The sequence below is a fragment of the Bactrocera latifrons genome, unplaced genomic scaffold (genome assembly GCF_001853355.1).
Source record: "Bactrocera latifrons isolate USDA-ARS-PBARC rearing strain unplaced genomic scaffold, ASM185335v1 scaffold_316, whole genome shotgun sequence".
Classification (NCBI taxonomy): Eukaryota; Metazoa; Arthropoda; class Insecta; order Diptera; family Tephritidae; genus Bactrocera; species Bactrocera latifrons.
This window is the reverse complement of record NW_017536808.1, coordinates 102,640-115,469: the sequence shown is the minus strand read 5'-3', so window position 1 is coordinate 115,469 and position 12,830 is coordinate 102,640. Positions and strand designations below refer to the sequence as shown.

General features: G+C 36.9%; 2 protein-coding genes across 4 annotated transcripts; one reads left to right on the top strand and one right to left on the bottom strand.

Annotated features, from left to right (window-relative positions):
* Positions 1-8,667: 8,667 nt before the first annotated feature.
* On the top strand, positions 8,668-10,469 carry LOC108970913 (rhythmically expressed gene 2 protein). Of its 2 annotated transcripts, XM_018936626.1 has the most exons (4): positions 8,668-8,801; positions 9,193-9,627; positions 9,688-9,770; positions 9,833-10,469. In XM_018936626.1, the coding sequence occupies exons 2-4, from the start codon at positions 9,467-9,469 to the stop codon at positions 10,417-10,419; spliced, it is 831 nt and encodes a 276-aa protein (XP_018792171.1). In that variant the 5' UTR covers positions 8,668-8,801; positions 9,193-9,466; the 3' UTR covers positions 10,420-10,469. The 2 variants fall into 2 exon arrangements, with proteins under 2 accessions (XP_018792171.1, XP_018792172.1); XM_018936627.1 differs by lacking the exon at positions 8,668-8,801 and having other exon boundaries at positions 8,944-9,627.
* LOC108970914 lies at positions 10,346-11,523 on the bottom strand. 2 transcript variants are annotated; one of them, XM_018936629.1, is made up of 4 exons: positions 11,299-11,523; positions 11,077-11,239; positions 10,759-11,019; positions 10,346-10,690 (listed from the first exon to the last, which is right to left on the bottom strand). In XM_018936629.1, exons 1-4 carry the CDS (start codon positions 11,458-11,460, stop codon positions 10,503-10,505), a joined length of 774 nt encoding a protein of 257 aa, XP_018792174.1. In that variant the 5' UTR covers positions 11,461-11,523; the 3' UTR covers positions 10,346-10,502. The 2 variants fall into 2 exon arrangements, with proteins under 2 accessions (XP_018792174.1, XP_018792175.1); XM_018936630.1 differs by having other exon boundaries at positions 10,346-10,660.
* Between the last annotated feature and the right edge of the window lie 1,307 nt (positions 11,524-12,830).

Here is a 12,830-nt window from a genome sequence, read left to right as displayed (position 1 = left end):
TGTTGAACCAGATGTTGTCTTTCAAATGCGGTCATAAAAAGTTGGTTATCATCGACCTTTACCGCTTTCCATTGACAGTAACAGTGCCACCAGCTTCATTTCGAAATAATTTGTGAATTTTCTTCGAGCTAGAATCGACAGTTTTATTTATTTACCGCACCACTCAAATTAAAGTGAGTCTCATCGGAGAAGATGATTTTTTTTAAAACTCGTTTTCGTGGTCCAATGTTTTATATAGATGCAAGCCCAAATCTTTTCTCAAAATCTGCCAGGTTGTGGTTTGAGACAGTCCCAATTCTGACAATGAATGACAAAACCACATGAAAATTTGCAAGTAGATATATGTATGTATTTTGATAATAAATCTAATAATTTGTAAACGTTGTTCTTTTCATGATGAAATTGTAAACATTACTGAATATAATGAAAAAAATTACAGATCACGCCATATAAAAAATGGCCTAAACGACACTTAGCAATCATATCATCTCTTATGGAAATCCAAATACAAATACATATATGTATGATATACTTATAATCATAAAGTTAATTTGAATTAATATCCAAGAAACGATTTCCAAAAATGAAAAATTACTCAACTCTTCGAATAGAGGTGACCAATAATTTTAGAACCGCAAAATTATAACAATATTTTTATCGAAATGAAAAAATCCTGCGACTCAGAACTATATTTCTGCGGAACCAATGATTGTGAGACATTGCCTGGCAGGAGGAATTAATGGCAATTATCACTATATATCCGTATAATTCCTTTAAGCGCCTGTGCAAGTGTCCTTACTGTGACTTTTTTAGATATTGTTTGTCCCTTTGTGGAGATTCGTGGTGGCTGTGGCTTAAACCTAAATGCAGGCAGGGCATTTTGTCCAATGTGGAGTCGCACCGGGTGCTGGACCCAAAGTACGGCAGAGGTTTTAGATGGGCCTCGAACCCTTCTAAGGTGACTAGAACCAATTAGAACCAAAAATGAAGTGCAAAATGCATTTATGCTTTGGTGCGCTGATCATCCCATTGCTTTGATCTACGTGCCTCTAGCAATGGAAAGTACCGTGAGGTTAGGCATTCGCAGGCAGGTACTCACGTAAACCACAACGACAATATGTTCTTAAGAACACTATTCCAAAACTGCACAATTAGGCATCACGCACATAAAGAACTAAAAAAAAAAGCGATGTTCCAAATTGTACACAATTTTCTTTACATATTCTATGGAATCTCATCCCGCACTCAGAGATAATTTTAACGAAATACTACAACAATAGTGTCCATGACCAGTCATTGGAAAGTCCTCATGTCCGGCTATATGAATTGGTTTTGTATGAAGATATTAACGGTGTTTTCATGATGTGTTCATGTCCAGTTTTGGAAATTGTCCGGATATGAGAACTGTCCATAATGGAGAATGAAAATGTGTTATCTAAGTTTAGGCATTCCATATCTCGATCTGTGCGTATACCTTAGACTAAATTATCTGCGACTGTCGCTAAAAATTTCATCTGATTTTCCGTGGGTTGTATTCACCAATAAATAAGTGTGTATGCATATTTGTGTGTGACTATATGTGCACATATATAACTGTGTCTACATATTTAAGTATGTAGCGGTATATTTGGCATGTGTAAGCAGACAAATCTAGGCGTCCCGTCGTGGTGCGGTGTGGTTAGAAGTGACGTGAGTCGACCGTGCCATACCTCCTTGCGCCCAGACGATATTTAATTTGATGTGATCGGCGAAAACAGTCGCGAGTACCGTGCCGCCACAACATTGCGACACCATCTTCATCATCTGTATCATTATTATTGTGTTTATCTGCGTCGCCGGCCAGCCACATCATCACATTTGCCAGCAACAGGCAACGGCCGAAACCAGAGGCTATGGTACGAGTATTACCAAATCATAGCCAGCCGCTGTCACCTCTACAACTGCTACAGACAACTTATGTGTAGAGATTCGTCGGTGTTCACAATGTCTACGTATCTATTTATAATTTGTCTCTAAATCTATTTTCACTATTTGTTTTCGGTATAGAAGGAAGTGAAATATTTTTGTGATATCTCTGAGTTAAATTTATTTTCGTAAACATTTCATTCCATTTAGTCGTCCCGGTGCTATGTGTGCCCTTACCGCTGCACTCTTTATTTGTCAAGCTATCTTTGTCGTCAGTTGTCCATCCATCCTCTCATCATCAGATACAGAGTATCTAAAAGATTTATATGAATTTATGTATGTAAATAATATGGATGTTCATACAAACATACACACATGACTGAGTATACGAGTATTCGCCTGTCAATCAAGCATTTATGCGCTCCATGAAAAGCAATATAAGCATTGTTTTCTACTGATTTTCCCAATAGCAACAGACTTTTTTTCAGTATATTTGTAATTATGCTTCCTTGGATTCTGTTCTGTTAAAATTTGAAGCTTGTTAAGCATGGTAATGCAGTGACTTCAAGAGGGTGATACTTAGAATACCCCCGAGCCAGGGCGAATGGCCCTTCAATTCCAATCTTTGCTTTAGGCTGCTGGACCACTGTAGCGTATTTCAGGTGTAAGTAGCTGCTATCAAATGACGGTAAGCGTACTGCTCCGAAGATCGGGAGCGAGCTGGAAACATGCAGCACATTCTCCTCCACTGTGTATACTTAGCAAGACTGAGGCTGATACCGATTTATAAGGTACCACAACGGAACTGCGTTCTAAGCTGTTCAAGTGAGATCCCTCTCTGGACCGACCTCTTAACCTAACCCAACTAGAATAGAAATCGGATGTCATATTTATTGCGCCAGAGATTCGCTAACATGACGTAATGAAATAAAATATGACCTGTGATCTAGCATTATTGGCTCTAGTTACTCTAAAAGCATTGAGCTGCTACTAGGCCCATTGAGCTTGATAACAGGTGTAGAGAGAAGCCACAATCTTAATTTACGAACCAACATCCTTTTCAATAGTTGAATCAGCTTGTGTACTGGCCGAAATCGTGTAATATGGTAGAAACTCTTTAAGAGAAAAAATGTCAAAATGTATGTCTTCCGTTGTTGGGAACCGATCTTGCAACCAACGACTAGCATTTTGCCAGAAAACTAAATGGTACGCATTCCAGCAGCAAACGGAATCGTCTACATACATACATACGAAATGTGCGTTCTTTGTGAGTGGAGAAGTGTAGAGGTGCAGAAGTATCTCGCCCCAAACAAACGTGCGCCTAGATACAAAGTCCAGCATTGGCACATTTGCAGGCAACAGGCCGCGCTCGTCCACTGCTTATTAAGTTTGGAATGCTGTAGTGCAACATTTGTGTAAAAACGGTGGTGTGATGTGTTTGTTGTTGCATGTTTGCAAAAGCCGTGGAATGTCAGTCCGTTTGGTTGTTGGAATGTAGGTAAGGCGTTAGAATGTTGCCAATGCCTTGGCTTGTGTCTAATTTCTTCGTATGTACATTCATATAGACTATACAATCTTACATATGCTTGCATGTACATATATCGTGTATGTGTAGCCTGAGGCGGACGGCCGCAATTGTCCTAAAAATGCGATATTTCCACGAATTCGAGGCAACAGAGTTCTGGGTGGCCGTGTGTGTTCGAGCTCTGGTATTTAGAATGTATGTGCACATGTGCACATGAAAGAGTGTGTGTGAGACTGGTGTGTGTGTGTGTGTGTCTACGATCACCTATACATATATACATCTATGTATGTATGCCTAAGAATAGATGCATTTAACAGTAAAAGGTGCTAAGTGGCAACGGAAGTGCTTAAGTGGTTATTGAATGTGTAACTGAAACTGCGCAGTTGAATGGCTGCAAATGAAGCTGATGTACATGCAGATTGGCCTCATTTACAGACAAACATTGTCATTCTTATTCCTTAAATATACATACTTACATGTGTACATATGTATGATTTGCAGACTTGTTTATCAGTGCAGATGAAACCATTGTAACAAAATCTGGTAGGACTGTGCTTCGCTGTGACATCATAATTAGCATAAAATGACGCCATTAAAAGCTCCACAAAGCTTTTTTGGTATATAGTATTCTTATATACCAATAAATGTTTTCTTGCTTGCGATATTCAAGACGCAGAAACGGGTCTTAATATTGTTTTGAAAAATGCGATTAGCATTTCTCTGATTTTATGATGAAGCATCCATCTTCACGAAAATTATAATATCGCTCTGAATTAGAAGAGCAACCTAGATAATCTAACCCATAAATAGATATATACATACATATGTATGTCCAAGTTTCTGGCATTTCACATTCCTTCCTTCACACATAGTAATAGAACAACAATATCCGGTTTTCTCCATTGAAGCTTCGCTAAAATAATATCTATAAATAAAAGCTTTTTACATCAAGCTAAATGGAATTCAATGGACTCCCCCACTAAACTTAAGTGCAGCACATTGCCCAGAAATAGTAGGCATGAAACAAATGTTGTAAGCAAATAACAACAACAGAAAGAACAAGACGGCGTGTTGTTGTCGTTTGATAACGCATTCCTGCATCAAAATAAACGTCGTGAATGCCATCGAATGCCAGCAACATCGACATGCGAGGCAGCGCTAATAATACAACAACAACAAATGTACGGATATTTATTGTTAGCTTGCGAAGACCTTTGAAAAAAGAAAAAAGAAAAATACAACAGCATAAACGTCACCGCCGACAGCACACAAACAGCTAAGACACTGGTTTTTCTGTTGCTGTTGCTGCCAGCATACACAAATGACCGCACGATATGTGCATAAGGCACCATTCCCGTGAACTGATCATGTTTCATGCACATCCCACATACATACAAACACAGGCAGAGTAAGCACTGAAGCCGAAGCAGAAGCAGAGGCGCACACGCCAAATCAGCAGAGTTACTCCACGACGAGAACGCGGCTGCAACAGCAACGGCAACAATAACAACGACAGCAGTGGCGCATAGACGGAGACCCCCTCGGATGAATGAATTTATGTTTCTGTTATTTTTATGTTTTTCTTTGGAATTACATTCTGCCTTATTCAGCAATTTCATTTTTCGGTTCAAGTTTTATATTTACTTTAGCATTCCGATGTGGCTATGCAGCGACAGCAGCAAACAGACCGAACAACACCAACATCTACATATGTAACAATGGCAGACGAACTTCGAAATAAAAGGACAGACAGCAATGCAAATACTCGCACTTGTACGAAGGCGAAAGAGTACGGGAAAAGCGCCGCTGCAACGGGCAAACACTCAACTCGCAATATAAGCAACTCCAATAACATCACAGCCGAAGTCGCGATACATCAGATAGTAAACTTGGAAAATTAGAATGAAGCGAACGCAAAATGAGGGAGCTTAGAGTTGGATATTTCTAATAATCGATTGAATTATTTTTACGCTCCAGTTTTTGATAGAAATAGGTTCATCAGTTTTATATAATCTTTTTTCTTTTCACTATTTGGTGCCAATTGGAGATATCAAGTGCAGCCAGGTCCCTCTCCACCTATTCTCTCCAATTGAGTGAAGTGAAGCTTCTACCGGTGGATACTGAACTAGACACCAGATATTCATTCACCGGTGTGAACGCCAGAACTCGACGACTGAGTCTTTCTTCCAATAAGAATGATGTGGTCGTTATCAGAAGCCTTTCATTCGATTCCTTTCCGTTTCATTTGGAGTGGACACTGTAAGGCGGGTCCCAAACCAAGCGCACGACCTCGATAGGCGAGTAGCATAAAGTTTTCCATAGATTTTTACAGCAAGCCACTTGTTTCAAGACCGACACCACTGGTGAACAGACTCCGCATTTAGACTTCAACGAACCCTTCAAATCTTTCTTTTAGCCGTGACCCCAGGCTCCACATGGGTTGCCTACCGCATCTTACACAGGGTGCGCGGCGAGGACGCAAGAGTGGAATTGGGTATAGATATACGATTGCAACTGGTAACCCAGAAGCATGAACTTTTCAATTCAGTTCTGCTATTCAAAGTTTTGCTTGTGTCCAAACTGCCCACTTAATAAACACCCACTAGGGCTCACTACCTTGCCACATGTTCTTACGGTTCACACAATTTGACGAACATATAGACAAACTAACTTGATTTCATAACAACCGATATTTATATGTGCATATATGTGCGCATGCTATGAATTCCATTATAAATACAATTGCTTTTGTTACCGCCTTCTTTTTGGCTACGCTCAAGTTGCGGCCTTTTTGTATGAGGAATGCACTTGACTTTGTGTTGAGGTTTTCAGAAAGCATTTTCGCATAATCGAGAAACTTTTCGGCATATCAATGTGACTGTCGCCGCGTGTCGAGGTGCGCGCAACCACATTGTCAGTGGCATGCGTTTATAACTTCGCACTGATATTCCTGAAAATGCGCATTAGGTTGGTTCGTTATATTTCTTTGGAAGCAATTGGTAAATATTTCCATTCTTGATGTCAGACTGAAGGAAACTGTGGCCAATCGAAAATCATTTCAGACATAGGACACGCCATTTAAGTTTTCGTTCAAGAACTGATGTCTGGGCATATAGTGTATATAGTAGTAGGTTCGAATACTGCAGTCCAAAAGGCTTATGGTTGGTACCACACAATAAATTTATGTAATTGTTTATATCGGATACTGTTCCACTTTCTCGAAAATTATTAGAACGACCTTAACGGTGGGATTAATGTATATGTCTGCATTACGTACATACCAGGCTGAATAGAGAGCTGCGAGTAGTCATCGCACATTCCCTTCCCACGATCATTAATAAAACTGACACGTATTCATATGTGGATTGAGCCATAAGAAATGCCGAAATATGTGATATTTACTTGCATACCTGCACATACATACATACATGTTGATATATACTTATAACCATAAATATGTATGAAATTTATGTGTTAGTGCATACGAATAAAATGAAGACTGTAACCTAAAAACACAAATGAATTTCGAATACGACGAGCAGATTTTCCAATAGATTGATGTATTTTACGCACTCACTGATATTAAATAAAGTCATAGATCCTCACTTTCATTAAATCTACCAACATGTATTTGGATATCATAAGAAAAATTCTGTGTAACTAAATCGGTTTAGTAAAAACTTCAGCTCAATTAATGCTTACAACGTCTCTAAGTTCCCTGCGATCCTATAATTTTGTTTTGGAAAAAACTTTCGAAGACGTTGACAATTTTCGTGTCGTTGAATATACTTGGGCAACATTGCAAAACCTATTCGATCTTATCTGTCCATTTGGAGGTCATTTTCCACCTGGTCTTTCCAACGAAGTGGAAGTCTTCATCTTCCTTTGCTTGGAGTGTTTACGTCCATTCAGACGTCATGTCCCAGCTGTCGTAGCCGCTGTTGTTTAATTCGTTGAATTATGTCAATGTCGTCGTATATCTCATACAGCTTATCCTTCCACCGGATGCGATATTCGCCTTGGCCAATGCGTAAAAGACCATAAATCTTTCGCAGTACCTTTCTCTAGAAAACTCGTAATGTCGATTCATCAGATGGTTTGGTTTTCAATTGCCTACCCAGTTCGAAGTAGCATCTGTTCGCAAAAGTTATGATGCGTTGGATTTCGAGGCTGAAATTGTTGTTGGAGTTAATATTGGTTCCAAGATAGACGACATATTCTACGACTTCTAAGTTATTACTATCAATAGTGACGTGGAAGCCTAGTCGCTAGTTCGACGACTGCTCGTTTGATGACAGTCGATATTTCGTTTTGCGCTCGTTCACTACCAGACCCATTTGCTACATTTCTTTATCCATTCTGAAGAAAGCAGAACTAAAGGCGCAGTTGTTGTGTGAAACCTCATTTGGTATCGAACGGCTCGGAGATATCTTTCCGAATCATGACGAAGCTTTTGATATTGCTCAAAGTCATTTTACACAACCTTATTAGTTTTCCGGGAATACAAAATTCAGACATCGCGGCATAGAGACAGCTTCTTAGTAGTAAGCATTAGCAAACGTGTATTCAAGAATGTATGTGTTTACCATATTTATTTTACATGAATGAACTGTTGCCTGAATTATTACATACATACATATATTATAATTAAAATAAAATATAACAAAAAACAAATTTTAGAGTTTCAAGGATTTCGGGAATCGAACATAAAGGCATTAAAGTCCAATTTCTTCACGTTTATTACCCATGCCACAGTTTTTCTCTGCTTTGAACTACTTTCAGTTACAAGAATGTAGCATACTTTTAGGCTGAACCTTATAAAAAAAATTTAAAACAATTAATACATTCAATGTAATAAGACAATAAATAAACATAACAACATTCAAAATCACCGTAAAGATGAAAGCCTTTGTAATCTGTGTATTTCGTTCAACTATTTATGAACCAAATTAATTAATGATTTGGCAATGTGTAAAATATTTCTATATTTTCTAGAAGTAATAGGTGAGTGTTTTTATTAATCAGCACAAAATATTCTTTTATTACAGCAATGAGGCTATAGGGCACGTATTTACACCCATAAAGAAATAACACCAAATAATAACTTATCTCAAGCAAATGAAATATGGACATACATATATTAGCTTAAATTAACTGCAATGAGTATAAGCAGCTCAACACCCACAATAGTTTCTCGTTGAGATCTACAGTATTCAAAGTTGTGGTTTCAAAGTGGGCAAACATCAATTACACAGTGACATAATAGTTCCTGTCGAGGATTTCATCATATGCCGTGTCACAAAAATTAGTTTTGGAGTGTATACCACAACTACAATACGTATTAATACTACATTTCTCGTCTAAAATAAAAGTGATGAAAATAGATAAAAGAAACAACCAACAAAAATTTATTTATTAGGACAAATTATACATATGTATATGATAACCGATTTTAAGTAATTTTGAGTTTCAGGTTTTTTTATTTAATTATAAATTTCGTAAAGCACAATTTATGTAAAATACAACGGTTTATTAATTTCTGATGATATAGAAATCGTTACTAAAATAATAAAATACTTAGGGTAGAAATGAAACGTGTTCCAGATATCGCGGAGGGATAGTGTAACATGATACATATGTATGTATGTAGATATCTACGTACAAAAATCTTGTCATTATGCTTTCTTAATACATTTCTAAACCTATTAAACTTTATAACTCATAATGTTCATACATACATATGTATGTTTATGTGCGTATAGATAATCAAACATCCACGGGCTAATCACCAGAAGAGCAAATCACCATTTGTTTTTATTGATAAGACATCCAACTCCAAAACGCCGACGTGATTTGCTACAGAGCAAAAGCACACTGAACGCTTAAACAGTTCTAGGGAAAGTCTTGATCGAATAGCATCGTATTCAAATACAAGTACTCATATAAGAAGTATTGCCGGCGTAGTTGATAATAATAATAGACATAAACATTTTAACACACACAAGTGCTGCTGATGACTGCCTACGTACAATAATCATGTCAAGTGCTTTAGGTCGTATACGTCTAATCACATTCGACGTCACTAATACGTTACTGCAGTTTCGTGGCAGTCCTGGGAAACAATATGGAGAGATCGGTGCACTTTTCGGTGTACTCTGTGACAACGCTGAACTCGCACAAAGTTTTAAGGCTAATTGGTAAACTAAGGCAAATTTTTCGATCATCCTTTTTTTCAGTTTTTTTTTTATTTTGCCTAGGAATATAATGAATAGGAAATATCCAAATTTCGGACGTAATTCCCGCATTACCTGGCAACAATGGTGGCATCAGCTTATTGGAAGTATGTTTAATAAATAATTATGGATGAGTATAATTGTGTTCAAATATTTTGTTCTTACCCAGATACGTTTTCGGACAGTGGCTCGTTGATACCCGGAGAGAAATTAAGTAGCTTGGCTAATCATCTGCTTGAACTTTACAAAACAAGCCTTTGTTGGCAGCATTGCAATGGAAGTGTGGATTTACTCAATTATTTACGTTTACAACAACAACTCGCTGCACACCATAATGATAGCGACGTTAATGATAACCACAGTAGTCTGAAGTCACAAATAGCTTTAGGCGTTATAGCAAACTTTGATCCTCGCTTAGACACACTCTTGCGTAATATGAAAATTAAGCATTATTTTGATTTCACAATTAATTCTTACGATAGCAATGTCGAAAAGCCAAGTCCTGAAATATTCGATTTAGCCTTGAAGTTGTCCAATTTGGAGAACCTAAAACCTGAAGAATGCTTACATATTGGAGACGGACCGACTACAGATTACTTAGCCGCCAAAAATGTAGGTTGGAATGCTGCGCTTATTCATGAGAAAACTATTAATTACTTAATTAAAAACTATGGCGATAAAATAGAGGATCAATTTGTTTTCCAAAGTTTATACGACTTTCATAAGAAGTTCTCAAATAATTTTATAAACTGGTAAATAATTTGTTAATTTAATTAACTAAATATATTACTACTACAAACTAAAAACAAATGTATGAAAACATACATATTATGGTATTATTAGTGACTGGTAATTGTTCCCTTAGGATGTGTGTCGCCCAGCGTTATAGAATGTTTTTCAAAAAGTTCGACAAGTGGGTCCTGAGGCTTATGTGTTTCTTTGTCATACTCAATTCCTATCGCCCATAACGATTCCAAATCGTATTGTTCGCGTGCATCTGGTGAAAATACATGCAGAGCAATATTACCTAATTAATGCACCAAGTGTATATTTTTAGACCAAGTATTTCATTAAAAGATATAAATGTGTATATACCCAAATCCAATGCCATCCACTGCCGACTATTTTCACCTTCGATCTTTGGTAAAATATCTCCTTTCGTACGCTTTACTTTATAAATACGCCTTACAAATTCCGCAATCGCCAACATGTGTCTATAGCTGCGCCCACTACATACCACCATATAATCTACATAGTTTAAATCTTTAGGAACAGAACAAACAAAGACATCTTCAGCATTTTCCTTTCGCAATACATCAACCAGATCTTCCACATCGTATACACCATGTTTTCCATCTACAAATGGTTTATATTATATAACGAAATATAATTTATTTCAGATAGTATACGTACGATTTAAGTTCAGTCCTAAATATTCATTGTGTTCGGTATTTTTCGGCTCCGGCTCATTTTGATACCGATAACGTTCTTCTTCAACGTCAAAAATCTCATTAGCATCCGCATCTTGGAATATTTGATATTTGTGACTGACGCTGCCTGATACTTCATGCTTAATCTAAATTTATAATTGATAAATTGAGTATATTGAAAAGTATTTATCATCACAATCTTTACCACTGGCGTAGAATTGGTGACAGTAGAAGGAGCGACCTTTTCTGTTTCACTTCCTTTACTTTTCCGTGACCCTGCCTCCGTAAATCCATGATTAAACGAGCGCAAAAATGGAATACTTAATCGATTATATCGAAGCTCACGAAGTATGTAAGATTTAATCATATTTAGTTAATTTAATATTATAATGTGCCTTCTGTTTATTCACTTCACAGAAAACAGCTGTTATCAAACGTAACATATGATCAAATGTAAAGAGCGACATCTATTGGCAAGGTGTCGAAGTTTATTGATGATGCCAGTATGATATAAAATAAATTAAGTTTGAACGGTCAAAAGTCAGTTGTTCTAATATACTTTAAAAAGATTTATATAGTTTCTCCATATAATAAATAACCAGTATATAGTAATTTTTATTCGTAATAAATGGGGGTATTTTAATTTAAATGCCCAAAAGTTATTATTATGTTCAATTTGGCCATATTGGAAAATGTTACAAAATGCTTATTTTGAAGCGCTCTCACATTGGAATAAATTGGACATCCCTATTCCTGGTTAGTTGCTTGTAAGAAGTGATTTATTGCAGTTAACAAAGTTTATTGAAAAGTGTTGATCTAAATAGAAATGACTTTCAATAGAAGACGGTCTAAAAATTGCGCTGACACATTTTGTTACATTTGTGGAGAATACACCTTTAAAGAAAACATAAGACCTATTTCGGAATTGGTTAAAAAATCGTATTTAGATTACTTTGGAGTTGATCTTGGTGACCAAGATAAAAGCTAGGCTCCACACATTGTGTGCAATACTTGCTGTGTAAATATGCGACAGTGGACTCAAGGAAAACGAAATAGGCTTAAGTTTGGTTTGGCGAAAGCCCAGAAATCATTTGGACGACTGTTACTTCGGTTTAGTAAGCATTGCTGGTATTAATATGATAAATTGAAATAAATGTCAGTATCCCGATATACCGTCAGCACGCCGTCCAATTCCCCATTCCAAAACTGAGTGATTGCGACAGTGTTTTCGAAGACACAGAAACTATTCCTCAACGTTTTAATCAATGCGAGTTGAATAAATTAATTCGAGATTTGGACTTATCAAAAGAAGCATCTGAAATTTTAGCTTCGAGGTTAAAAGATAAGAAATTGTTAGAACGTGGAACAAAAATAACTTATTACCGCACCAGGGATAAAGCTTTTTTAACATTTTTTACTAAGGAAGACAATCTGGTGTTTTTTAATAATATAAATGGTCTTATGCAGGAAATGTGGCTATCCAAGTATCTACCTAGCGATTGGCGTCTCCTCGTGGACAGTTCCAAGAGAAGTTTGAAGTGCGTCTTATTGCACAATGGCAATGTGTATGCATCAATTCCAATTGCGCATTCCACAACAATGAAAGAAGAATAAGATAACATTGCATTAGTGATGAAAAAGATAAAATACCAAGACCATCAATGTATCATTTGTGTTGATCTTAAAATGGTCAATTTTCTTCTTGGACACAGAGTGGTTATACTAAATACCCTTGCT

Bases quoted from the DNA above. Each gene is read 5' to 3' on its own strand.
- LOC108970913 (XM_018936626.1), top strand. From the start codon at position 9,467: ATGTCAAGTGCTTTAGGTCGTATACGTCTAATCACATTCGACGTCACT. The intron at 9,628-9,687 runs GTAAACTAAGGC...TATTTTGCCTAG, and splicing joins CAAAGTTTTAAGGCTAATTG to GAATATAATGAATAGGAAAT. The intron at 9,771-9,832 runs GTATGTTTAATA...GTTCTTACCCAG, and splicing joins GTGGCATCAGCTTATTGGAA to ATACGTTTTCGGACAGTGGC.
- LOC108970914 (XM_018936629.1), bottom strand. From the start codon at position 11,460: ATGATTAAATCTTACATACTTCGTGAGCTTCGATATAATCGATTAAGT. The intron at 11,240-11,298 runs GTAAAGATTGTG...TTATAAATTTAG, and splicing joins TCACCAATTCTACGCCAGTG to ATTAAGCATGAAGTATCAGG. The intron at 10,691-10,758 runs GTATATACACAT...TGCATTAATTAG, and splicing joins GTGGATGGCATTGGATTTGG to GTAATATTGCTCTGCATGTA.